The 26,688-nt window shown below is 41.9% G+C and overlaps 1 protein-coding gene across 1 annotated transcript in view; it reads left to right on the top strand.

Annotated features, from left to right (window-relative positions):
* LOC145399783 (uncharacterized) overlaps nt 1-20,812 on the top strand; it is a 192,194-nt gene extending 171,382 nt beyond the window's left edge. Inside the window, exons 11-15 of the mRNA XM_080272335.1 lie at nt 3,271-3,380; nt 4,954-5,051; nt 14,306-14,476; nt 18,125-18,307; nt 18,949-20,812. Of these exons, the coding sequence (XP_080128461.1) occupies nt 3,271-3,380; nt 4,954-5,051; nt 14,306-14,476; nt 18,125-18,307; nt 18,949-19,050 (664 nt within the window). The 3' untranslated portion in view covers nt 19,051-20,812. The remainder of the gene's footprint in view (nt 1-3,270; nt 3,381-4,953; nt 5,052-14,305; nt 14,477-18,124; nt 18,308-18,948) is intronic.
* Nucleotides 20,813-26,688: the final 5,876 nt, after the last annotated feature.

The raw sequence follows: 26,688 nt of genomic DNA, 5'->3' as shown, positions 1-26,688 counted from the left end.
GTCTTCCTCTCAGCCTTACACCTCTCACATCAGATCTAGTTATCTTTTTCACCAATCGCTCATTATCCATTCTCTCCATATGCCTAAACCATCACAACACCCTCTACTCAACTCTACCAGCCATCTCCCGAACAACTCCAGTTCTCCTTCGCACTTCATCATTTCGCACCCGATCCATACGCGTCACTCCACACATACTCCTCAGACACCTCATCTCCATTACATTCAAACTTTTCCTCTCTGCTACACCCATATTCCATGTTTCAGCCCCATATAATGCAGTCGGTACCACAACACCCTCACACAGCCTTCTCTTTACATCCATTCTAAGCGAACGACATTTAAACACTTTTTTCATTCCTCCCAGCACCTTTCCTACTTCATTTATTCTAAACTTCACTTCTGCATCTATTCTTCCATCCACAGCAACATGTGACCCTAGATATTTAAAACAATCTACCTCCTCAAGCAACTCACCATTGAAAACTATATTCATCCCCCTACCATCTATCAACCTCGTACACTTCATCACTTTACTCTTATTCTCATTTACTTTCAATTTCCTCCTTTCACACACCCTTCTAAACTCCTCTACCAACTGTCTCAATCTCTCCTCTGAATCAGTCACCAGTGCAGTATCATCTGCAAACAGCAGCTGCTTCAGATTCCACTCTCCACCATCAACATTCACCAGACTCAGACCTCTGCCTAAAACTCTTGCATTCACCTCCCTTACAACACCATCCATGTAAATATTGAACAACCAAGGCGACATCACACATCCCTGTCGCAGCCCCACTCTCACAGGAAACCAATCACTCACAGCATTTCCCACTCTTACACATGCTCTACTATTTACATAAAAACTTTTCACCCCTTTTAGTAACCTACCATCAAGTCCATACAATCTTAAAACAGTCCACAAAGCCTCCCTATCAATTCTATCATACGCTTTCTCTAAATCCATAAATGCCCAAAACACATCCTTGCCTTTCGCTAAATACTTTTCACACACTTGTCTCACAGCAAACACCTGATCAACGCATCCCTCCCTCTCCTAAAGCCACACTGCTCATCACCAATCACTCCCTCTGTACCCTCTCTAACTCTCATAATTAACACTCTACCATACACCTTACCTACAACACCCAACAGACTTATACCCCTAAAGCTAGTACATTCATACTTATCACCCTTGCCTTTATACAACGGGACCACACAAGCACTTGCCCAGTCAATTGGCACCATACCTTTCTCAAAGCACACATTCAACAATCTTACTAACCAGTCAACAATAGTCACTCCACCACTCTTCAGGCATTCCACAGCACACCCATCCATACCTGCAGCTTTCCCTGTTTTCATCTCCTTTACTGCCTTCTCCACTTCCTCCTTCGTGATCAAAGAATCATTTAACTCTCCCAACACATTTATTCCTTGCACCCTTCCATCTGCCACAATCTCAGCCACCCTTTCCTCCTCTACATTTAACAATCTTTCAAAATACTCTGCCCATCTCTTCCTTACTGCATCCATTTCAATTAACATCCTTCCATCCTCTGATTTTACTCATTCTTCCTTCCCAGACTCTCCCTTTCGCACCCTTTTCACCTCTTTCCAAAACATTTTCTTATTCTGTTGAAAATTCTCTGTCAGCCGCCTACCCCACCTCTCATCTGCTGCCACTTTAGCATCACGCACAGCCCTTCTCGCTCTATTCCTCTTTTCCTTATACCTTTCATATGACATCTCATCCTTCCTTTGCAGCCACACTTCATATGCACATCTGTTCTCAGCCACAGCCATACTTACTTCCTCGTACCACCATTCACTTCCTTTTCTTACACCACCACCCACACGTCTCACACCACACACCTCTTCTGCATGCCCCACCACAGCACTCTTAAACAACTGCCATTCCTCCTCCACGCTGCCATTTTCCCGATCTTTCACTGCGTTCCACTCATCTTTCAATTTCTCCTGATACTCTATCTTTTTCTCTCTTTTATCCAACTCACTCACTTTCAAAACCTCCCTGCCACACCTAACCCTCCTAGCTCTCACCCATCTCTTACCTACTCTCAACTTTCCCTCCACCAGGTAATGGTCAGACATACCTCCACCCTCCCCTCTCAGAACTCTCACATCCAACAATCTTCCTATTACATTCCTAGACACAACCACATAGTCCATCAAAGCTCTATCAACAACGCTTCCACCCTCCTGTCTCACCCATGTATACTTATAAATATCTTTCTTCTCAAACAGCGTATTCCCAATCACCATCTCTTGCTCAACACACATCGCTATCATTTGTTCCCCATTTTCATTTCTTCCAGGCACACCATGCATACCAACTACGCCTTCAACTGCTACATTTCCCACTCTAGCATTCAGATCTCCCATCATTACCACATTCACATTCGCTCCAAAACTCTGCAGACACTCATCAACATCATTCCAGAAAGACTCCCTCTCTTGTTCATCCCTTTCACTACCAGGCCCATATGCACTCACAAACACCCACAACTCACGTTCAAATTTCGCTTTCACCCACATCAGTCTCGATGACACCTCCTTCCATTCAATCACACACTGCTGTACTTCCGGTCTCACTAACAAGGCCACACCTTCTCTTGCCCTTCCTCTATCAACACCTGACAATCTTCCATTCACACTTCCAAACATAGATTCCCCCTTCCCTTTCATTTTCGTTTCACTCAAAGCTAACACATCCAACTTTCTTCTCACAAACATTCTCCCAATCTCCTCCCTTTTAGCCTCAATCGTACTACATCCACGCACATTCATAGACCCAATCTTCAGGGTATGGGGATAACTCCATCCCCCATCCCTTTCTCTGGCCTGTCTCTTTTTAGGAACTAAAAAACAGAGGAGGGGTTCCCTAGTCCCCTCACCCCGCCCCTTTTAGTCGCCTTTTATGACACGCAGGGAATACGGTGGCAGTATTCTTCCTAACACAACCTGGCCGCAGAGTAGTAGTACCACCCCATAGTGCGGCCAGGTTGTGCATGTGTTGTAGAAGAGAATGGAACAATACATTAGTAACCAAAAAGGCAGAGATTGAAAGTGGGAGAACATATAAAGACAAAGTAGCATGTAGGCATTACTGTCATGGCCAATATGATACTTAAGAATGTTAGATGAGGGAACAAGGGAGCAGAAATGAAAGGTAAGTTTATCCATTAATCTTTTCTTGTGTTAAAAATAAAAAATAAAAGAAAGTATATATCCATTTTATTTTTGCAGGATTTCAGAGGAACTTCGCTCTCACATGCCGAGCTTTGAAATCTACCTGCAGACCCTAATCTCCCAGGCCCTTGATAATAACTTCTTGATGGAGATATATGCTGAGAATGGTAGGTACTTGGGCATGAAATTAGAGGTTAGAAGCTGCTGAAGTGTGATTCACTCCTCTGAGACCCCAGAATAACACCATTATATCAGTCGATAATGAACTGTTTTAAGTGAAACTCCATTCCTACAAACTTCAGTCAATTTCAGCCATATGCTGCATTTCTTAAACTCCATATTATACCTTGAAGAGACATATGCTGGAAACAAAATACTGCCCTTCCACCAGTACTGTGTTGAAAGGGCATCAGTTGGTCAGCTGCAGTGATTCACTGATTATGTTATACACAGTAACTGACCCTGTATCTTTTATTCTCCTGATGTAACTCAGTTTTATTTTTTTAGCTGTGGGGTTATCTTGAGGGAAAAGGATTTGAAAACGTCTTGAACATTTGATTAACTGAAAGAGAACATGATGAGGGAGAATGCATCCACTGCAGAGGATAAATTTCCCTCACCATTTTAGAACAACAGGTTTGATTATGTTTAAACACTGACTGACACCACTTTTAAAGCTTTTGCAACTGAATAAACTATAATGAAATGAAGAAAGTAAGTGGCATATATTTAATTCTGTTCGTTCATAATGGAAATACAGTATATATTTGAATTTTTCTAGGTCCTCTTGAAGTGAATCACCTTGTACAGTAGATATATATAGTGATGTATATGCCTTGTCTCTGTAGATTTACAAAATTCTGACTTTATGTTAACTTCTTGGATATATAAGATAATGAAAAGATTGATGTGGTAGGTGGGGGCGCTCTCGATGTATTGCTGCTTTAGGTGTCTACCCCTTTCCTCTCTTTCATCCTTACTTTTCTGTCTTTCTTTCTGTTCTGTTAATGTTCAGCATTAGCTCATAGCATGCGCAGTCAGCCTGAAATAAAACACATATTCTGAAAAACATGGATTTATTTTGTTTGAAAAAAGTTATGTACCTTAGGTACTGGATATCTTGTTGAAATTTGTAATTTTCCAGACATTGCAGAATTATCTTACCATCATCATCATCTAATCCAGTGTTGCCCCATGAGGAGCATAGGAGCCCAGGGCTAGGCAAGTTGGTCCTGATATTTAAGATGGGAGTGACCAGCCTCACTCATCCCTGAGTGACATTACTTGAGCAATAAACCTCAACCATCCCTTATACTTAAACCTGCACTGGCTCAGTCTGATTGGAGTGCCCTACTTACCCAAACCACTAGGCGCCACAATTTGGCTATATGGTTACCACCCAGCATAGTAAATGGTTTCCTGATGTACAGGTAACCATTTGGCATGTCACTCAGTGTAGAGTCACCGGTAGACAGAAGGAAGTGGAAAGAATGAAGGAAAGAAGGACGAGGAAGGAAGGAAAGAATTTATTCCTATGCTAAAATGTTGTGAGGTACTGGTACAGTATTGGTAATATGAAAAACTTGCTTGAAAGTAGACTAGAATTATTAAGAGAAATAAGCATCTAGGTCCAAGTATATAATCTCACTGGGGAATTATGATCATGTCAGCAGTATTAATGTTAATTAATTCCTGAACATGTACTCATCATCACTTAAATGTTTCCTTGTGTTTTCTCAGATGACTACTTTGTGGAGAGGGTCAAAGTCATTGATGAACTGGCAGAGCAGAGGAAGAAGAAAGTCTTGGAGATAGTAGACTGGAATGAAAAGTTCAAGGTAATGTTCAGTGTCCATTGAATTATAGTGATTGCACTTTTTTAATGGATACACCTGGAATGCCATGGTAATTCAGGGTTGTGTATGTGTATGTGTGTGTGTGTGTGTTCTTACCTAATTGTATCTTTACAGGATGAGTCAAGCTTGTACTGTCCTGTGTATTAAACCATTTTTATTGAATAGTTTTGGCACACACTATTTCGTTCGGTAGTGTGTTCTGCTGATCAATTGCCCTATTTGGGAAACTGAATTTCCTTACGTCTTTACCACCTCTCTCTCTCTCTCTCTCCTTTTTTTTTTTTTTTTTTTTTTTTTTTTTTTCCCAGTGTGCTCTTGCTGATGCTTCCCCATAGTTTATATATTATTGATGTCTACTTTTCTCTTTCCCTGAGTGCATTTATATAGCATAATCATGTCTCCCCTTTTCCTACTCTCCTGTAGTGTTGGTAGATTCAGTTTTTCTAGTCTTTCTTCATAGCTTAGATCCTTTAAGCTTGGTACTCATCTTATAGGTGCCCTTTGTACTTCTTCAGTCTTATCTATGTGTTTTTTGAGATGAGAATTCCAGACTACTGATGCATACTCCAGGGTTGGTCTGATGAATGATGATATTATCTTTCTCAGCATGTCTTCATTTATATATGTGAATGCTGTTCTCATATTAACAAGCAGTGTACACATGTTACATACAGTTGCGGACATGTCAAATAGAAACACCCTGTCCACAAGCGAAGTGGTGTATTGCTCTCCGCATCTGGTAACACTGATAGGTATGGAACTTTACCAGGTTTTGTTTGGTCACTAGGACAAACAGAATGCGGTGATCAGTGCCACTGTGCACAGTTATTGGTGGTATATAAACAAAGTCCTGTCTGACAATATACTGAAAATAACAACATTTTGTGAATATGGTAATAAAATAATATCACACAATACATATTCGTATTTTATTCGCATAAAATAGACAGGCTTTGTTTGACAAACATCATGAACCATACAGCATTTACCAACAGTCAGCATATAAGCCATTATAACATTATCTGCATTCCTGCACCTATCGTAATAATCACAAAATTACCATGACCCCCTTCCTCCCTGACCGTGAACATGAATCTGGTAGACCTCTTTATATGACGAAATTTCATTTTAGGTGGCGCCACAGGAGGAGGCAGGGTGGGCGACAGGAGGAGGAGGAGGGACTGGGGGTGAGGAGGGGGCAGTAGTGGTATGGATGGTGAGAGGTGGGGGAGGGGGGGCTCTACAGGAGATGAGTGATGGGGTAAGGGAGAGTAGACTGTGGCAGGAAGCTAGGATGGGATGGATAAATGATATGCTGGTGACATGGTGTCAAATCAGCTATACATTAATGTTGATTATGGGATTTGATAGTCAGGCTGTTAAATGTCATACAATCTTTGGCATGTATAGGACGACTTACTCCCCATGGGGTGGCACATCACACAAACCCTGCATTTTTAGTGTATGATAACGACTGTCATCACATGGTGATATGTGAAACGCTCCTAGAACATTTGCCGGATGTCACACCAGTTCTCATAGTGACTGCTGGCTGTTCTTGTTGCGTTTACGTCGTAACATTATGGATGACAACTGTGATACCGAAAGCAGAGGAGAGGGAGAGAGGAATTTCCTCTTGCCACATTAAATAATAATTAACGGTAGTGATTCATGCCAGTGGTTCTTGTTAGTATGTGTATGGCACTGATGTAAACAAAAATGTGATTTACTGGGGGGGAGGGGGATGGACTGGGTTCCAGAACTTAGGTGGCAATATTTGGATGGGTTAGTAGGTAGGTAAAGATGCCTTATCAGCTGTATTACATGATCTCTGTGCTGGGTTACTGTAAATCCCATACTGATAGAGTAACTCATGGTATGAAGGACGTGTAACTGTTAAGCAATATGATTCACAACCTCAGTATCCAGCCCACTGTCTGCCCCTCCCTCTTCCTGACAGCTGCTTGCACTCAGACATGGGTACCGACAGGGAGGAGAGATGGCTGTATTGACTTCCACACCATGAACAGTGGATCACATGTTTATACATCAACGACAGTGATTCACCTGCCCTCTTTAATGGATTGCAGTATATACTGTTACTCAGCCAGGACAACAGCTCCATGTTTGAACACTGCTGAGATGTGTGGTTCAGTAGTTGCTCTCTGTAAACAAGGCAATGGACAATGGTTCTTGTATTTATCTTTATTCTGTCATTTTCATACTGTGAATGCTACTCGATTGTTTAGCATAGCAAAACACACTGCAGATAAGTGTGTTTGGATTTAATACTAGCAATAGCTGTAACAAATGGCATGGTTGATGTAATATGGACGTTCTCAGACTGGATAACTGCAGACATTACAACCATGTTCCACCATTATTGGCTTGAGGATTTGTGAAGAAATGCTTGGGCTATATGACAGTTGCTCAGTATGAACCTAAATATAATTAATAACCAATGGAAATGTGTAAAATCAATAGCCTAACATGGCATACAGAAAACAATAACATTAACCTGGGTTAAGTTTACCCACCTTTATTTTACATTGGTGCCATAGATATGAATGAGAACCATTGGGACCATCATTACTGTGAGACTTTATATTTATTGGTAATAAGTGAAAAATCTACATAGGTCTATACCTATGCTGTTTGCGATATCAGTCGTCATCCATGATGATACTACATTATAGGCTACAAGAATAATTCCCAATCACTACAGCAACAGCTTTAACATCTGACAGACTGTAGGGATGTGTCATATACTAATATTTGCACATTAACAAATAGTCACCATACTCAGTACCAGGGTACTGAGCTACCCAGTGGAAAGTGTGTCGTGAATTGTTACAAACCATGACGGTCAATGACAACACGTGGCAACCTCAACATAACGTTTCATGGTCTGAGTGTAAAATTCGATATTCTCCATGAAACAATGATGTGGCCCAGTCAGCACCTTGTAATCTATCCTTCTCACTGTAGCTCCTATCGTTTACCAAAGTCCACTGTCCCTTATCCTGTCACCCCTCTCCTCTAGCCTCCAGTTCGACCACTATTTCCCCCTTCCTCACCCACCTCCCTCCTCCTGTATCCCAGGTTCTCCACCCCCACCCTGCCACCTCCTGTATGTATTGTACTTGCTTCGATTTCAGATGTCTACAAATGTCAGGTTCTCGGTAGGGAGGATGGGCATCACGATAATTCTCTGTTCAATGATAGTTGTGGGAAAGCTGTTAACTATGACATGTGTGATGAATTAACTGTTGCATGGTTCATGACTCGAAACTAAACAGCTCTTGAAATCAGTTTCATTCATAATAACTGCCATTATGTAGAGGGTGTACTGTGTGACATAATTTTATACCCACTGCAAATTGACGTAGGACCTACACACAGAATTGCTATGGGAGAGTTGTCTGTCTTTGCTTTGTAATTCCACCTCTACCATGTGAATTTTGGGGGCAAGAAGTAACTGGCAGCTCCTCTGGTGTTGGCAGGAGGTGGTGAAACACTCACCACGTTAGTGCTTGCCCAGAAGCAAGAGTGGGAGTATATGTTCCCGTTGCTCCGAGCGTGCTCCTCCCTCTTTTTCCGTATGCATAACTATTTGCCCTGTTATTTTCCTAGAGTCGAGTTGTCATGCCCGGAAAGTACTGCTCAAGGGATGAGAGGGTCTGTATCATTGCATGGAGGCAGGATAATGTCCCTATCAAAACGATTTGTGAATGTACTGGATGCGCAAAGTCGACTGTCATGAAGATTCTTGCTGCAGTGCGCAGCCTGCCACCCGATGTCGTACCAGAGCACAAGTATGGCGGTGGAATGAAGAGGACGACTTCCAGAGGTACAGATATGCTTCTGAAGAGTGAAGTAATCAACAATCTTCGATTGACAGCAGCAGAATTGAAGAGAATGCGTCCCCAGCTGTTACAAGATGTCTCAATTTGAACTATCCAACACTGCTTGCAGAGGAAGATGGGTTTGCCAAGCCACACCACAGCCAAGAAACCGCCTCTCACTGACCGCTTGAAGAAGCAGTGCATTCAGTTTACCAAGAAGTATGCACACTGGACATCGGCTGAGTGGAGGAAAGTTATGTTTTCTGATGAAAGCACATTTCAAGTGTTCCAGGTGCGTTCTGCCAAGGTTCGTTGCCATGCCTCCTGTAGTCGATATGACCCTGCTTACTTGGTGCCGACTGTTAAGCACCCACAATCAGTAATGGTATGGGGGTGTTTCTCATGTGAAGTGGGAAGGGGAGGCCTCTACTTTCTTCCTAAGAATTTGATGAATGGTGGCTGGTACATTGAAGTTCTGAAAGATCATTTGTTAAACTTTTTTGCTGTTCATGGGTGCAACTTTGTCATGCACGATTCAGCTCCATGTCACAAGTCAAGAAGGGTGAGAAAATGGTTTCAGAATAGTTGGATTGAGGTCCTTGACTGGCCTGGCAACAGTCCCGATCTAAATCCGATAGAAAACTGCTGGACAAAGATGAAGAAAATCATGGCAGAGCAGACACCCAATTTGGACAACCTCAAGACTGAACTGACAAATGTTTGGTGCAAAGAGATGTCCTTAGATTACTTTAGAGATCTAAGTGATTACATGCCAAAATGCATCCAGCTGGTCCTGAAAAGCAAGGGAAACATGATTTCATATTAATGAATAGCATTTCATGAACAAACATTGTGAAATACTATGATTTCTGTGTTTTTTAATACCTTGTGGGGGGAGGTCCTAAGTCAATTTGCAGTAGCTGTAGAAATATTACCGCAATCATGACATGATGTAATCAGTATATTTTCTGGCATAGTGTTGCATATATATTATATTACCACCAGTAACTGCACACTGCAGCGGTGATCACAATGTTCAGTTCGTCCTGGTGACTGAACGTAACCTGGTGAAGCTCCGTAGCTATCAATGTTACCAGATGTGGAGAGCATTACATCACCTCGTTGGTGGACGGGGTGTGTCTGTTTGATATGTCCGTATCTGTACCTTCTCACTGATTTGGTCAGCCGGAGATAGTCTGTTATTGGTAATCACTCCTAGGTCCTTCTCCCTTTCTGATGTGTGTAGGGTTGATCTTCCTAACTTATAATCCCCATCTGGTCTTTTCTCACTTTTCCATCCATCCATCCATTATCCAATATTATGTCGTCCCATGAGGAGCGTAGGAACCTGGGGCTAGACAAGTTGATCCTGACATTTTAGATGAGAGTGACCAGCCTCACTCATCCCTGAGTGGCATTATGTGAGCAATAAACCCCAACCACCCCTTGGATATAAACCTGCACAGGCTCAATCCAACTGGAGCACCTTAATTAACCAATAAACCACCAGGCGCCATAATTTGGTTGTATGGGTACAAACCCAGCGTAGTAAATGGTAGTGGGGTCTAGGTATAGTAGGGGGAATATTGTTCATTATTTGGACATTGCCACTACCCTGACATGCCTTTGGCTCTTATTGTGTTGGATTATTGAGGGACTGCTGTATACGTAAATAATATATACCCACGCGCACACTTTGTATCTGTTTATCTCTATCTATCTATCTATCAGTCTATATATCTGTATTGAGATGCCTCAATCCTGTGAGGGGTGGCCGCAAAAAAATTGCTTCCATGTCGCCCTGTTCAGTGCCATTTCATTGCCCTGCTCCCAGTTGACATACCCCCTCTCTCATATACAGTACCTCTCCACTCCATCCCTCCATCTCATCCTCAGCCTCCCCCCTCCCTTCCCCCCCCCCTTCGCCTCACTCCACCTCATTTGCCTACACTTGCCTCATTAGTCTCTTACTCTCCATCTTCTCCACATGGCCAAACCACCTCAATATATTTCTCCCAACGCTTTCTGTCACATCCACACCACAATGCCCCTTCACTTTCTCATTTGTCAGTCTCTCTCTTCATGTAACTCCACCTGCGCCTGTAAGATAACTCATTTCCACTGCTCTCACTCACGACTTGTGTTCTTCCAGCAAGGTCCAAGCTTTCACTTCCATACATTAGGGTCGGTATCACAATACCGTTATGCAGTGACCTTTTTACATCCATACTCATTTCCCTGTTCCTTATCATTGCTTTCAAAGAACCAGCAACCTTTCTTCCCTGTTGTACTCTTTCAATCGGTTCACTGTCGAAGCTTCCATCCTCACTTATCACACCCAAGTACTTGAATGCATTCACTTTTTCCATATCGTCCTCATCCAACCTGACTGTATATTCAGTGGCATCGTTTCTCTCGAAGACCATAACTTTACTCTTCCCTACATTAACCTTTAGATTCCGGTTCTTCCTCTCTCAGACTCATTCATGAAGCCATGCAGCTCCCCTTCGTCTTCCCTTGACAGTACAATATCATCTGCAAACAACAGTACAGGGAGTTTCCAAACACTGCCCTCTCTTATTAGGATCACTCCAACTTCCACTACTGTACCTTGTACTGCTTTTATAACCCCATCCGTATACAGATTGAACAACCATGGGGACATGACACATCCCTTTTTCGATCCAACATTCATTTAGGAAAAATTAACCCATTTCACTATGCACATATACTGCAACCTTAACCCCCTCATACATACTTTTCGCAGCAGTCAACAACTTCCCATTTACTCCATATATTCTTCATACTTTCCACACTCCTTGTCTATTCACCCTTTTATATGCTTTCTCCAAATTGATTACGGATGCATACTTCTTTCCCTTCTCTAGAAATTTTTCCTTTAAAGACCTAAGAATAAATATCTGATCTACACAGCCTCTTCCCTTCCTAAAACCTCCATGTTTTTCTCCAGCTAATTCCTGTTATTTCCTTCACTCTGTCAATAAGTATCCTACCATATACATTTCCTGTTACACTAAGAAGACAAATGCTCGTATGATTACCACACTTCTTTTTCCCCTTTTCCCTTGTACAGGGAAGTATTTATACCCATACTATATGTTGTAATTAACAGACTTCATCACTCCACATCTTTCACAAATCACCCTTTTTAATCCTGCCTTTTTTACACACATGACACACATTCCTTAACCTGTCAAGTGCGAGCTCCAGCTCAGGCTGTGCCAGCTGTGCATCACTGCTAATTACTCCACCCCGACACAAACCTAAGCATGACGCTACGCAAAGACGGAGAGAGGGAGATTTTTTTTCTTTTCACCAGATGATGCCCTGGATGTTTATCTTGAAGTTTGTAATAAACAAAAACTTTTTTTTTTTCCCCATTTGTTGTGGTAGGTGGTGGTGACCATCATCCACTCACTTGATGTAGTGCTGCCTACTCCTTCCTTAGTCTTTATTATTCTTTTTCTGTGCCTGCCCTCCTCACTTCCTATTTCTTCCATCTTTCCTGTCACTTCTTATTGCTTTTCTTTCCTTTACAGGTGGCTTTACATTGAGTGACAAGCCAAATGGTTTCCTGTAAGCCAAGAAACCATTTACAACGCTGGGTGGTAACTATATAAGCAAACCATATGTGTTCCCTACGTGTCAACAAGTGGGTTGGTGGAGGGTTAGTGCCCCTCCCCGTAAAACAAATAACTCAAAGTCAGATAGCCACCCCTTACGGGATTATGGCGTCAGGCAATAGATAGATAGATAGATTTTTTTTTTACTACTCTACGTAAACTTACGCATGGCCCAAAGCAAAGACGGAGAGAGAATTTTTTTTTTTTTTTTTTTTATTCACCAGATGATGCCCATGATGTTTATCTTCAAGTTTATGATAAACAAAAAAAAATATATATTTTTTTTTTTCTTCATTTTTTTGCGCACCATGGGGTGGGATAAAAAAAGCTAATTACGCAGTCCACAGGTTAACAGCTCCCTTTCTACACCTCTTACTATTAACTGTTCACTCTCCTACCTGGCCAAAGTTTCCAATACAGTAGTTAATTTGAGCACTGACACACCTTGTTATTATCATGCAGTCACCATTCTCAGTCTGATGTTTTTTATTAACTGGCAGCTACCTTTCTTCTTTGAGCCATCCTCCTCTAGTTCCTCTGGTAATTCACCTCTTTTTCTGATACTACACTGAGATACTTTAGGCTCATTTACCAGTTTGTCTCCATTCACTAGCACATCACACTGAGTCACCCCACTTTGGCAATCATTATATTCTTATCTACAATAACTTCAAACCATGCCACGCACAAGCATTCACAAAACTCTTTACTAGTCTGTGAAGATTTTGTGTGCTCACAGCAGTGAATACAGCATCGTCTGCGTAATCAGATTTGAGATTTTTTCCCCAACATTCATCATCCCCACACCCCTTTCCAGAACTTTAGTTTTAACCTCTCATAACCTTATGTGTGATGGTAGAATAGATTGGAGCAGTAAAATAGTTAGAGGAAAGGAGGAGGAAAAAGAGTGTTTAGTGTTTGAAAGAGTAAGAGAAATACGTTAGGATAGTGTGTGGAGGAGGTTCTTTCTTGGGCATCTCTTGTTTTGAGGTTCCCAGGAGGGAGCAAGATGTCAGAGGTGATGATGGTCATGATGGTGATGGTATGCTGAGTATAAATACAGCATATTGAACAGCCAAGGGAGCATCACAAACCCTTGTCCCATTCAAACTCTTCAATTAAACTACTTATTAAGACATCAACTTCCTGTTACACATCTCATCACCTCCTGCCCCCTTCCCCTTCTCCCCCCCGAATCGGCACAGCTGTTTAAGGATTGCATGAGAAAAGGTCAGGGCGGTGGTGATGATTGTGTTTAAGTTTTTAAATTATTATTTTTCCATTCAATCAGTACCTGTATTTTGTTATTTAAAGCAAAAAGGTGGTGGTGGTGGTGATGATTGTGATTAAGTTTTTATTATTATTATTATTATTATTTACTCTACACTGAGTGACAAGCTAAATGGTTTCCTGTAAACAAGGAAACCATTTACTATGCTGGGTGGTAACCATATAACCAAAATTTGGCACCTAGAGGTTTAGTTGGTAATTATGGCACTCCAATCGGATTGAGCCAGTAAAGGTTCATATCTAAGGGGTGGTTGGGGTTTATTGCTCACGTAATGCCACTCAGGGATGAGTGAGGCTGGTTGCTTTCATCTTAAATGTAGGACCAACTTTCCTAGCCCCGCATTCTTACGCACTTCATTGGGCAACATAGGACTGGATGATGGATGGATTGATGGATATATCCATTTAACCAAAACCAGTATTTTGTTATTTAAAGCAATGTCTTTTTTTTATTCAGACATCGCTGGATACATGGCCATGTATTAATGTTATGGTGACAAACAATGGGGACCAGTGCCAGGCATGCAACAAGCAGGCCGCTTCCAAGCTCTCTCAGCTCTACGGTCAGCCATACAGCCAACAGACTTTGCGGTCACGTGAGCCTGTACCATCTGAAATTGAGTCAAAGGTATGCAGATTTATTATACCATGTATTTTGTGCAAATCTAAAGGCTTATTCATATTTGGACCGGTGAATTTTTGTTGCTCATTGTATTTTGTCAAAGATATGCAGGTTTATTATGTATATTGTATATTTTGTGAAATTTTGAAGGATAAGTTGAATATTTTTTTTGTTCATATTTGAACAAGTGATTTAATTTCAGTGTGTACAGCAAAACCTCCCTCAGTCGGAATTATATATAAGTTGGCACGGCTCCATAATATTCATTTAAAGTATCGTTTTTGAAAATTGATCACGTGGCAAAAAAAAATTGTCGGCAAAATGCCGGCTAATAACAATCCAGACCCGGCATCATGTAAGGTTTGACACATCAGGCTATCCTGTTCAGACTTGCAGAAGTCAAAATTAAGTCAGCACAGTGGTTGTTGGCCGGCAGTATACTGACTTAGGTGGTATACACATACCGAGCCGCCGTGCCACACATCACTTAGAGCTCAGTCTTGCCCCAGCCACCACCCTCAACGTGTCACTCCTGCTTAGTTGTGACTGTGACAAAGTGTTACGCACTTTTCAAGTGTACTTATCCTGCCTGCTGCCATCATGTCGTCTCTGCACGGTACTAAGGGAGCCTCTGGGAGGAAGGGAATGAAGCTGAAAACTCAGAGCCTGCAGGAGAAGCTGAAAATCGTGGCACGAATGGACGCTGACGCCTCCACGTGATCTGTTTGTGTTGAGTTCAACTTGAAGTCCAGCACCTTCAACGACATGAAGAAAGCAAAGAGAAAATTTGTGCCCTTGGTCTTACGCTTGAGGTCCCAGGCTCTACCAGGAAGACTAAGAAAAGGATCCGGCCAGTGAAGCACCTAACCTTTGATGCTGCTGTGTTTAAATGGTACAAACAGGGGTGTGCCGCTGGTGTGCCCGTGAGAGGTGTGGACTTGCAAAATGCTGCAACGTGGTTGGCCAAGCATCTGAAGATCCTGGATTTCATGGCAAGTTCTGGTTGTCCCTTCAAGTTCAGGACCCGACACCGCCTCACTGACTAGAAAGTTGTAGGGGAAAGTGCCAGTGCTAACGAGGCTGCTGTGGAACCTTTCAGGCTGAAGCTCCATGAAATCCTCAGTTTGTCTGGCCTCCTCTCACAGCTGTACAACGACGAGACCGGGCTGTTTTGGAAGGTCGTGCCCTCTAACACCCAGGCAAGCAGGCAAGAGGATCACATCCCCGGGAGGAAGGCAGCCAAGGACTGCATCTCCGTCTTGCATTGTGGCAACGTTAGTGGGACCCACAAGCAGAAACTCATGGTGATTGTCAGGTTCAAGAAGTCAAGGACCATCAAAAACATCATGGACAAACTCCCAGTGATCTGCAGGAGCAACAAGACTGCTTGGTTCACCAGGGAGTTGTTTTTGGAGTGGTTTCACAATCACATCGTGCCTGACGTTGTAAAGTTTCAGACTGAGGAGCTGGGCATTGCCAAGGACGCAGTCAAAATCTTTCTCCTCCTTGACAATGCCCCAGCACATCTGAGCGCAGAGGTGCTGGAGGCCCATGGGGGAAGGATCAAGGTGCTTCTCCTGCTCCCCCAGCAACAGCTCCTTAATGCAGCCCATGGACCAGGGAGTGATTGAGGAGGAACAAGACCAAGAGAAGGATACCAGTGGGGCTCAATCACTTGAAAACTTCAAGGCCTACAACATTTGCAATGCACTGTTCAACTGGGCTGAAGCCTGGGATAAACTTAAAGCTCCACCCACAGCAATGCTTGAAACAAATTGCTGCAAGGAACTGGTGTGGAAGTTGATTTTGCAGGTTTTGCCCCAGAGGACTTTGTGGGATCTCCTCATGGTGGTGGAAACCTGATGTCACAAAGGAGAATATCATAGAGTGGCTGGAATGTGATGCTCAGGACCAGGGCTACCACCACCAGAGTGAAGCAGAAATTGCCTCCAATGTGTCTGAGGAAGCTGCTGCCGCCACTGTGGAGGAGAGTGATAGTGATGAAGAAGGAGACATGCCACCTACAGTGAAGCTATCAGAGTTCCATTTTTACCTGGATAAGACTCTGGAGGGACTAGTACAGTATGATGGCTTTGATAAATATTACCCTGTGCTCAGAGATATCAGTGCCAGTGTGATCATGAGACAGTATCTTGCTCAGAAGGAAAAGAAAATCTCTAACTTTTTTAAGTCAAAGCCAGTACCCAGGGAGCCCCAGCCCTCCACCAGCAGTGAGTCTTTCTGCAGCTTACTCAGCAGTATGTCCTCATACTTACCTGAGAACATTTTTGAAAGTGATAGTGATTAAGTGATAGTAGTGAATGAGCGTACTACAGTAATCCCCGTAATATCTGGACACCCTAATTCCCAGACATTTTGGGCCTGGGCCTTTGGAACCCCAAAATGGCCAAAGAACATTTCATTAAAAAAAAATAAATAAAATAATTTAAAAACCCGACATTTTTTCAAACGTACTTTAAATTTGGCGCATGGCGCCAAACAGCTTTGTTTTCGCATGTAGTAGAGCGGCCCCCTGCTTCCTCCCCTCCCCAGTTCCCGTCTAACTACCATCGTGACTAGATGCTTGTCACAGTGGCTGCCGCACATGCTCGTTTTTGTGAATAAACAGCGAACAAACTGCAATACCTTGCCACTAGACCACATGGGAATTTCCAGTGTTGTGCAGTGTTAAGAAATTAGAGTGCAAAGGATTAAGCGCAGGTGCAAACTGGCGTGGTGCAAGTAAGAACAGAATGTGTAGTGTTAAACAGTTATAATTCACAGTGCAAATGATTAAGTGCAGCACAACACTGGATTACTGTACATGCTTCAAGAGCATATTCACCACTGCCAGAGTCGTAGAGGAGGCAGGTTAATCTTCATAACGGCCACAGATGTGTTGTAAATACCCTGTACACTGCTAAATATTTTCCATACTCACTTGTAATTCTTTATTCTCTGGTTCCTTTTCATTTATTTCATGCTTTCTGTCCCATATTTGTATGAATAGGGTCTTAAATAGATGCCATGCATGTCCAGTAGGGAGTTATGTAGATGGTTTTCTGAGTTAGGCTGGGTTAGGGTCCATAAGTACCCGTCCAGGAGGCATTTTCCCAATTCCTGGACAAACCCAATTTCCGGGCATGCCTTTGGCTCTTTTACGTTGGTTATTGGAGGGATTACTGTATATGTAAAGTGTACCAGTATGTTAAATTCAGTAGAGTAATTCAGTAATTTTAATACAATAGTGATGCAAATTATTGATAAAGGTTTGTATAGTGTACAGTATGTTAAGTGTGATTAAGTGTATACGGTATGTTAAGTGTGGTTATGGTTAGAAAATTGTGCCCAGTAGTGATCTTATGCCCCCAAACACCTTTGCATCCTACCAAAAGGCCTCCTCTGTGCTTGGATTACACCCTACTACTGTATGCAAACCTGGTAAGTGATCTTAAACACTTTTTTTTTGGGGGGGTGGGGGTGGGGGGTGATTCTCATAAGTCGGCAGTTTGCCCAAGTCGGCAAGGCCTCAACCCCCTGTAATGCTGACTTAGGTTTTCCTGTATATTCTCCCTCTTTAAAAATTTATGGGTAGTGTATTGAAATGTTACCAGTAATAGGAATGCATCATTAACATTAATGCTTTCCATGCAGAATTTTGAGGTGTGTGAGAGGTGTTCAAACCTTTCCCAGATGTATAACAAGGTGTCACACCAGAAGTATGACTACTATTCCCAGTGCAAGTCTACAGTCACCAACATGAGAGTCACACACCCCAGCAAGCACACCACCACTATACTCAGAGACCTCCTCGCCAATGATCACTGGATTATGGGGGTATGAAGTTGCTTGTTTTATGAATTCATTATTTTCATCAGTGTCACAATCATCATCGTCATTGTCATTGTCATCATCATAATACCCCAGTTTCTCTCTTTCAGAAAGATGATATTAAAAAATAGGAAAGTAAAAGAGAACTTTTTTGTTTCCGTCATCATAGCTGATGTTGCATAAACTTCATCATCTGTCTCTCTTCAGTTTTATTATTAGGCTCACTATTTCATTATAATGTACTAGAGAGTTCTTCAGAATTGCTAACTAGTTGTTTTGTTTATGAAGAATCTTTTACCATATTCCATCCTTCTTGATTGTCTCTTTAGCACAGCATGTAACCATCTGACATATTTGTGAACATCCCACATAGTCGTATGACATCAGTGAGACTTGTGGCATCCCAAAATACTTTTATCATTTCTTTAAGCTAACAGCCAAATTAGTTCAGCTAGCAAAAAATAAGGTGTTTTATATTCCAAAGTTTAGTTTCCTTTTACCAGCAGTGAATGAACAGCCACCTTGCACTTGCTTGAAATTCATTTGAGTGGTCAGAGGATGTACGAGTAAGTATGAAAGATTCCACAATCCATTAGTATAGTGACTCCCTCAGCTTCCGTGACTGTAAATATAATTTTCCTCTACAGCTGTTTCGGTCCATGTGTACCACCTGGATCAGAGTTGATCGCCTGCATCATGAATATACCCAGAGCTCAGGCGAGGGCAAACAGGAAGGCAATGCTACGTGATCATGGACACATCATGGCCAGTGTGTGGAGGAGCATCGTGCCCAAACTTAATGTCCTCTCTTATGGGTCATATTTAGTCTTATGTTGGGAGAGATTACAAATGTTTATAACAAGTGAAATACAGTAACAGTTATTGTGACATGTGAGTAAGCTATTTCCAAAGTCAGCCAGTTTTGCTCTAGAGAAATAATGATTTGTTGAAGCTCATGTTGACTGGAAATGCAATGCTTGAACTCAAGAGAATAAGTACTGTATTGAGATGTATGGTATAATCAGAATATTAGGAAGGCAGTGCAGTGATCAGCATCAGTGGCAACATTGCTCCGTGCACCACATTAAAATCTGGAAACTAGTGCTTTATGTATTAGCAGGTCCTCATATTGCACAAGCACACCTCGCTGTTTGTTTGATAAAGTAGTTACATGGAGTACAAGTTAATAATAGGTACTTAGCAAGAAAAATTTAAGCTTAACAGTGGATTTGATCTTTGTTGTTCTTCATGTGCATTATCAAGTTAAAAGACAAGATGTATAAAGGGTAAGATAAGTGACTTGTTTTTGCTTATTTTGTGTACATTTATATACAGATACCAAGAAATTAATGCCATTTTGCTTAAACATGTCTGTGGCAGCTGAGTCCATACCATCTAGAAGGATGTTGGAGTAAATATAATCCATTACAGCTGTTGAGTATTACCTTGATAGTTTGCAGTTACAGTCTAGAAGTAGAAATACAGTGATATTTTGTATTAGGCAGATACCTCTTTCAAATTCAGTACATTTGTTACTGGTTCTTATATTTATTTTTTATTATCAGCAGTAAACATTTAAATCATTAAGAACAATTAATAAATATTTCAGAAAATGGATAGATATTTCTCTGCTTGATACATGGTAGTGTATTTGGCTCAGTAATGTTTGTTTACCATACTTTCTTTGATGATATATAGTCCCTCTCACCGACTTCATGAAGGTGGGGTACCCACCATCTGCTCAGTGTAGTGCTGCTCTTTGATGACTGCACTGAGTGACAAGCCAGATGGTTTCTTGTAGTCTGGGAGACCATTTACTACATTTGATGGTATCCATACAACTCTGTGAATGCCTGGTGGTCTTGAGGTCTAAGGTGTTCCAACTGGATGTTGCCTATGCAGGTTTGCAATCTAAAGGATGGTTAGAGTTAGCTGCTAATATAATGGCATTTAGGGGTGAGCAATCAGTCACTCACCTTGAATGTCATGACTAAGTAGTCTAGCCCTGAGCCCCCTGCAAAAGGACTGGAAAGTCTCACATTCTTAATAATGTAAATTTAGGAGTTGCAGTTAATCTAGAATTAATGGTCCCACTGTAGCTAAATCCTTAGCTGTACTGCTCAGTATCAAGGGACCAACAGCTGTTAAATTAATGAGATGTAAACAAACAGAAAAGTTCTTTGCATACTAGAGAAAACACAGTTGTCAGCAGGATATGTGCTAAGTTGTGATTTGTTTATGATTGATGCTTTGAACTGGACTGTACAGATAAGAAGATATGAATACACTGTATACAAGAGAAGTGGAATACAGTGGTTGGCACAACACTTTTTGCTTGTATGAGTTATGATTGACCCCTTAGCTGCTCAGCTGTCAGAAAACATTGCCTAATCTACACCACTTTTGAAAGTTTGTGTAAAAAGATGCTACTTACATATTTCCATTGTAGAGCACAAGTGGCAGACAACTCCTGAAGTACATTACAGTATTCAAATACATAGTTTGCTTTTATATATATGCAAAATTTGCTTATCCAAAAATTTGTACTTGAACCATAGTTCATGGATAACTGTACTGTATATACAGTACAGTGAAGGAACTTTCATTGATAGTTCTTTTGTGAACTTGTACAGATATTTAAGTTCTGTTATTCATGAACTTGGGTGCAAGCCTAGTATTGACACATTTTTTTCTACTTTACATGTACAGTATACTGTACTGAGTTTGTAGTCATATAAGTATTGGACTTACAAACTTGGAATAGTGGTTTTAAATGTGCTAATGATCATAGGTCAGATTTATCTATTAAAGGTGATAAAATAACAGGCATTTTTGTTGCCAGAAAAGGGGGGAAAAAATGATACAGCAGATCTGTAAAAGTACTCACTAGGTCATTTAGAATATCTATTGATTTTGAAATTAATTACTACATTTGGAGTTGAAAAGGTGTAATATATAATTTTTCTGTATCGTTTGGTATGATATAGTAATTCTCAATGGTAATGGGTTATGTTGTTTTAGCGTAGGTGCTTTATATGGTTAAGTAGACCACTGTTTTAAGTTTGTAGCCATAATTTTAAACTTTGTGGAAGAGCTGACATCAGTGTATGATTGTACAAAGTCAGTAATGTACTGTAAATCCCCTATATACTGACCCTGATAAGGCTGGTAGAGCAGTAGAGCATAAGAGCTGAAATTTTGGAGCAATTATACATTCTTATAAAATGTTAATTGCAAGTAGCCAAAATTTTTCAGGCATTTCCTTGTTTGCTATATATACAATCAAACCATGTACAGATATATTTAAAAGCTTCTAGTTACAGCTATAATACAAGGGTACAGTAATTCCTAGGGTGGCATGCCATAATTGATACTGGTGAGTTGCACTGATGTATAAAACCACGCGATGGAGGTATTGGTATAACCAGAATAACTTGAAGGGCTTAATTGCTTCTAGTCATGCAGCCAGTCACCCCTTTTTCCCTATACCTTGACCAAAAAGTACCTTTTTGAGTTTGACACAAATAGTCAAACAACTGTACTGTGCTGTAGGCTGTTTATCTATCAACCGTACCTTATGAACAAGAGAGAAGTCATGGTTACACCTGTGATGGCTAAGGTTCCAAGGCATTAGGTAGTCTGTACCAGTTCCCTCCTTCAACTTTATCATTGAAATCCATGGAGCCAAAGGATAATGCCCCTGATTCAGCATCAAAATGCAGGTTTAACAGCAGTAGGATCTCTAATGCCAAATTCTTATGTTGGCAGATCTTCTTACAGTCGCCGACAAACATCTAGTCGAACTGATCCAGGCTTCCTTGCATTTGCATCCAGTGGACAGTGAGATACATATACATACCTTAAGAGATATGAGTTGGATTTAAGATAAGGGGTTCTGAAACTAAGGGGTGGAGTTTCTGATTTGTCTCTGCTGCATTGTATTGTGATGATGGTTTGAATAATCAGCATAAGGTGAAACTCATCTTCTACCCCAGATGTGATTGTGTGGGCCAATGAAAAACAAGTTTTTATAGCTAAAAGGTCCCAGTTAATGAAAACAGCTCACTCATGTGATGATGTCACAGGCTGATACACGCTGATGCATATGTGGGTCTGTGCCTCATGGTGGTCACATGATATTTTCTAGCTATAGCAGTCTGAAGGGCGATAGGAAGAGCAATAAAATTCTTTCAAAGGTGGTCACACAAGCCATTCTATCACAGCAAGGAAAAAAATAAATAAAAAAAGTTGCCATGGGAGTGAGGTGAATGATTGTCTTCTTTCCTAATAAGCCTTACTGATACACACATGATTACATCCATCCATCATCCAATCCTACATTGTCCCACGAGGAGCGTAGGAGCCCGGGGCTAGGCAGTTGGTCCGGACATTTAAGATGAGAGTGACCAGCCTCACTCATCCCTGAGTGGCATTACATGAGCAGTCAACCCCAACCATCCCTTGGATATAAACCTTCACTGACTCAGTCCGATTGGAACGCAATAATTACCCACTAAATCACCAGGCACGAAAATTTGGTTATATGGTTACCACCCAGCATAGTAAATGGTTTCCTGGTGCACAGGAAACCATTTGGCTTGTCACTCAGTGTAGAGTCACCCAAAGGCTGAAGGAAGTGGAAAGAATGAAGGAAAGAAAGACAGAAGAGGGAGTGTAAAGTCACCCATAGACAGAAGGACAAGGAAAGAAAGACAGAAGAGAATGGAAGGAAAGAAGGATAGAGAGGAAAGGGCAGACACCCGAGAGTATCACTACATCGAGTGAGTGGATGTAATAAGAATTGAAGATATATACAGTACCAACAAACCATCAGTTGTATACTACTCCTGTGCTTTTAAAATTATATGAGTATTTTATTTATATTAATACAAATGTATTAAGTGATCCATAAGCACAGCAGTGAGCACTATTATTTGTGTAATGGAATATAGTATTAGCATCCATCTAACCCCGATTACTGCTGAAAGTCTTTCGTGTTCAAACAGACATGATCATTGGAGAACTCTCCTAAATAATTGCCCAGAAAACTCAAGAATGTCCTTATATCGAGAACAGCAGCAGTTCTAGAAATACATACATCATCTAATCCTTTATTGCCCCATGAGGAGTGTAGGAGCTCAGGGCTAGTCAAGTTGGTCCTGACATTTAAGATGAGAGTGATATGAATTGCTATAAAAATGTCCTATGTAACCGCTGCTAAAATCTCTGACTCAGCCCAGCTCAGTTATGCGATACTAGATTATAGGCCCAAACATGTGCTATAATGGTGCAAGTGCAGATTTTATTCTTTCTGCATTAACAAAACCCATTATAACGAAGTGCGCAGTGTATAAGAGATGATTGTTCACATAAGAATGGCAATGTAGTCCTTCACTTGCTTGAATCCCAACCCTGTCCTCTTCCTATGAAACTTCACCTTGGATTATTTATGAGTGTGTTGTCCCAGATGATTGGCTGAAGAGTGTAATTGTAAATGTGTATAAAGGGATGGGTGATGCCCTGGAAAGAGGAAATTATAGAGGTATAAAGCTTTTAGATCAGATAATGAAGGTAATGGAGAGAGTTTTAGAAGGTATGATTAGAGAAAGAGTGAATATTGATGAGATGCAGTTTGGGTTTATGCCAGGTAGGGGGACCACTGATGTCATATTCATTGTTCGACAGCTTCAGGAAAAATATATTGGTAGGAGAAGGGATCTTTATTTTGTTTTTGTTGATTTGGAAAAGGCCTTTGACAGAGTCCCTAGAGAGGTGGTGAAGTGGGCAATGAGAAAGCTTGGCTTGGAGGAGTGGCTGGTTAGGGTGGTTATGGCCATGTATGTGGGTGCTCACACCCAGGTGAGAGTGAATGGAGATTTGAGTGATGAGTTTTCCGTGAATGTTGGTGTGCATCAGGGGTCAGTCTTGAGTCCCATATTGTTTATCATGGTACTTGATGTCCTTTCACGTGACTTTAGAAACGGACTCCCGTGGGAGTTGTTGTATGCTGATGATTTGGTGTTGATTGCAGAGAATGAAAGGGAGGCGGAGGAAAGGTTTAGGAAGTGGAGAGATGGTATGGGGCAGAAGGGTTTAAGGGTAAATGCAGATAAAACAAAAGTGATGATATCTAGGGTTGGTGGCGGTACTGTCAAAGATGAGGGAGAGTGGCCATGTGCAGTTTGCCACAAGGGCGTGGGAAGTAATTCCATCTTGTGCGGTGTGTGTGATAAATGGGTGCATAAGAGATGTAGTGGTATCAGAGATAGACTGCGAGATAATGCTGATTTTATGTGTACGGGGTGCCGGGGTGAGCAGGTGGAGATCGTCAGACGTGAAAGGATTGAACTTGCTGGTGAATCTCTTGAGTGTGTGGAAGAGTTTTGTTATTTGGGAGACATGTTGTGTGCTGGAGGTGGGGCTGGAGCTAGCTCTGTGACTAGGGTGAGAAGTGGTTGGAAGAAGTTCAGGGAGCTGTTGCCTCTCCTGACATTGAGAGGACTCTCCCTACGTGCTAAGGGGTCTTTGTATGCAGCATGTGTTAGGAGTGTAGTGCTGTATGGCAGTGAGACCTGGGCAGTGAAGGAGGAAGACATTCGCCGGCTCAGACGTACAGAAATGACAATGATTAGGTGGATGTGCAGTGCGTCCCTGCGTCCAAGGCCTGGAGGGGCTGGGTTTACGATGGAAGAGTTGAGAGGTAGGATGGGACTGGAGTGTATTGGTGTTGTGATGAGGAGAGGTAGATTGAGGTGGTTTGGACATGTGGAGAGGATGGGGGATGATAATTGGGTGAGGAAGGTGAGAAGTGTTAATATTGGGGGTGGGATTATGAGGGGTAGACCGAGAAAGACATGGGACGAGGTCATTAAGTGTGACCTTAGGGTTAAGGGACTGAACAGGGAGGCTGCAATGGATCGTGCAGCATGGAGAGCCGCCATTAGGTGACCAAGGCCAACACATGCAAGCATGTTGGAGCCTTTAAAAACGAAACGAAACGAACACATTAAGGTTGCCCTTGTGGAGATGATGGAGAGAGAAACTGATGAGGAGAATGTATGTAAGTGAGGGAGGGGGTAGCCAAGGATGAGATGGAGGGATGTAGTGGAGAGGTATATGAGAGAGGGGTGTGTGAGCTGGGAGCGGAGCAGTGAAATGATGGGGGACAGAGTGACGTGGAGGCGATTTGTTTGTGGCCACCTCTTACAGGATTGAGGCGTCTTGCAACAGATATGTGTGTGTGTGTGTGTGTATATATATATATATATATATATATATATATATATATATATGTATAGCTAGATACAGTAAACAGATAGATATATACTGTGTGTGTGTGTGTGTGTGTAATTCACCGGGTAGGTCAGGATCACTTGATGGTTGTGATCGACAGCTTTTTCCCTCCCGGAAGGGAGCTGAGAGCTCATATAGTCTGATCTAAGGGCAAGGCCGTGACCTTCATACACGTACACACCCATCCCCTTGCCTAAGGGGGACAGTAACCACCCACTTCATCAGTGAAACTTTTCGCAACCTGAGCGAGGCGCAAACTCCCGTCTACCAGATGGCAAGCGAGAACGTTACCACTGAGCCAGTGAGCGGTGTGTGTGTGTGTGTGTGTGTGTGTGTGTGTGTGTGTGTGTGTGCTTGTGTATATATATATATATATATATATATATATGTACAGTATGTATGTATGTACTGTATATGTATATTTCATTCATTCATCAACCAGTCCTACATTGCCCCATGAGGGGCGTAGGAGCCCGGGGCTGCGCGAGTTGGTCCTGACATTTAAGATAAGAGTGACCAGCCTCATTCATCCCTGAGTGACATTACGTGAGCAATGAAACCCAACCACCCTTTGGATGTAAATCTTCACCGGCTCAATCCGATCGGAGCGCCGTAATTACCCACTACACCATCAGGTGCCAAAATTTGGTTATATGGTTACCACCCAGCATAGTAAATGGTTTCCTGGTGTACAGGAAACTATTTGGCTTGTCATTCAGTGTAGAGTCACCCACAGGCAGAAGGAAGAGGAAAGAATGGAGGAAAGGATGACAGAAGAGGGAGTGTAAAGTCACCCGTAGGCAGAAGGAAGAGGAAAGAATGAAGGAAAGAAAGACAGAAGAGGATAAGAGGATGGAAGGACAGAAAGATGGAGGGGATAGGATAGACACCCGAGAGCAGCACTACATCGAGTGAGTGTTTGGTGAGTGCCCCCACATACCACATTATATACATATATATATACATACATATACAGTACCCTTGCATCCAGTATGGTATTATTGTCAGACAGTACCGCTGTACTGGAATAAATGTGTACTGGGCAAACAACAGACCTTATGGGAAAAATGAATAATGTCAGACAAACCTTGAAA

Source organism: Coenobita brevimanus, chromosome 6 (assembly GCF_032717465.1).
Source record: "Coenobita brevimanus isolate Jiangsu-jjx chromosome 6, ASM3271746v2, whole genome shotgun sequence".
Lineage (NCBI taxonomy): Eukaryota > Metazoa > Arthropoda > Malacostraca > Decapoda > Coenobitidae > Coenobita > Coenobita brevimanus.
Note: the sequence above shows the minus strand (reverse complement) of the source record. Positions and strands in the feature narration are given on the sequence as shown.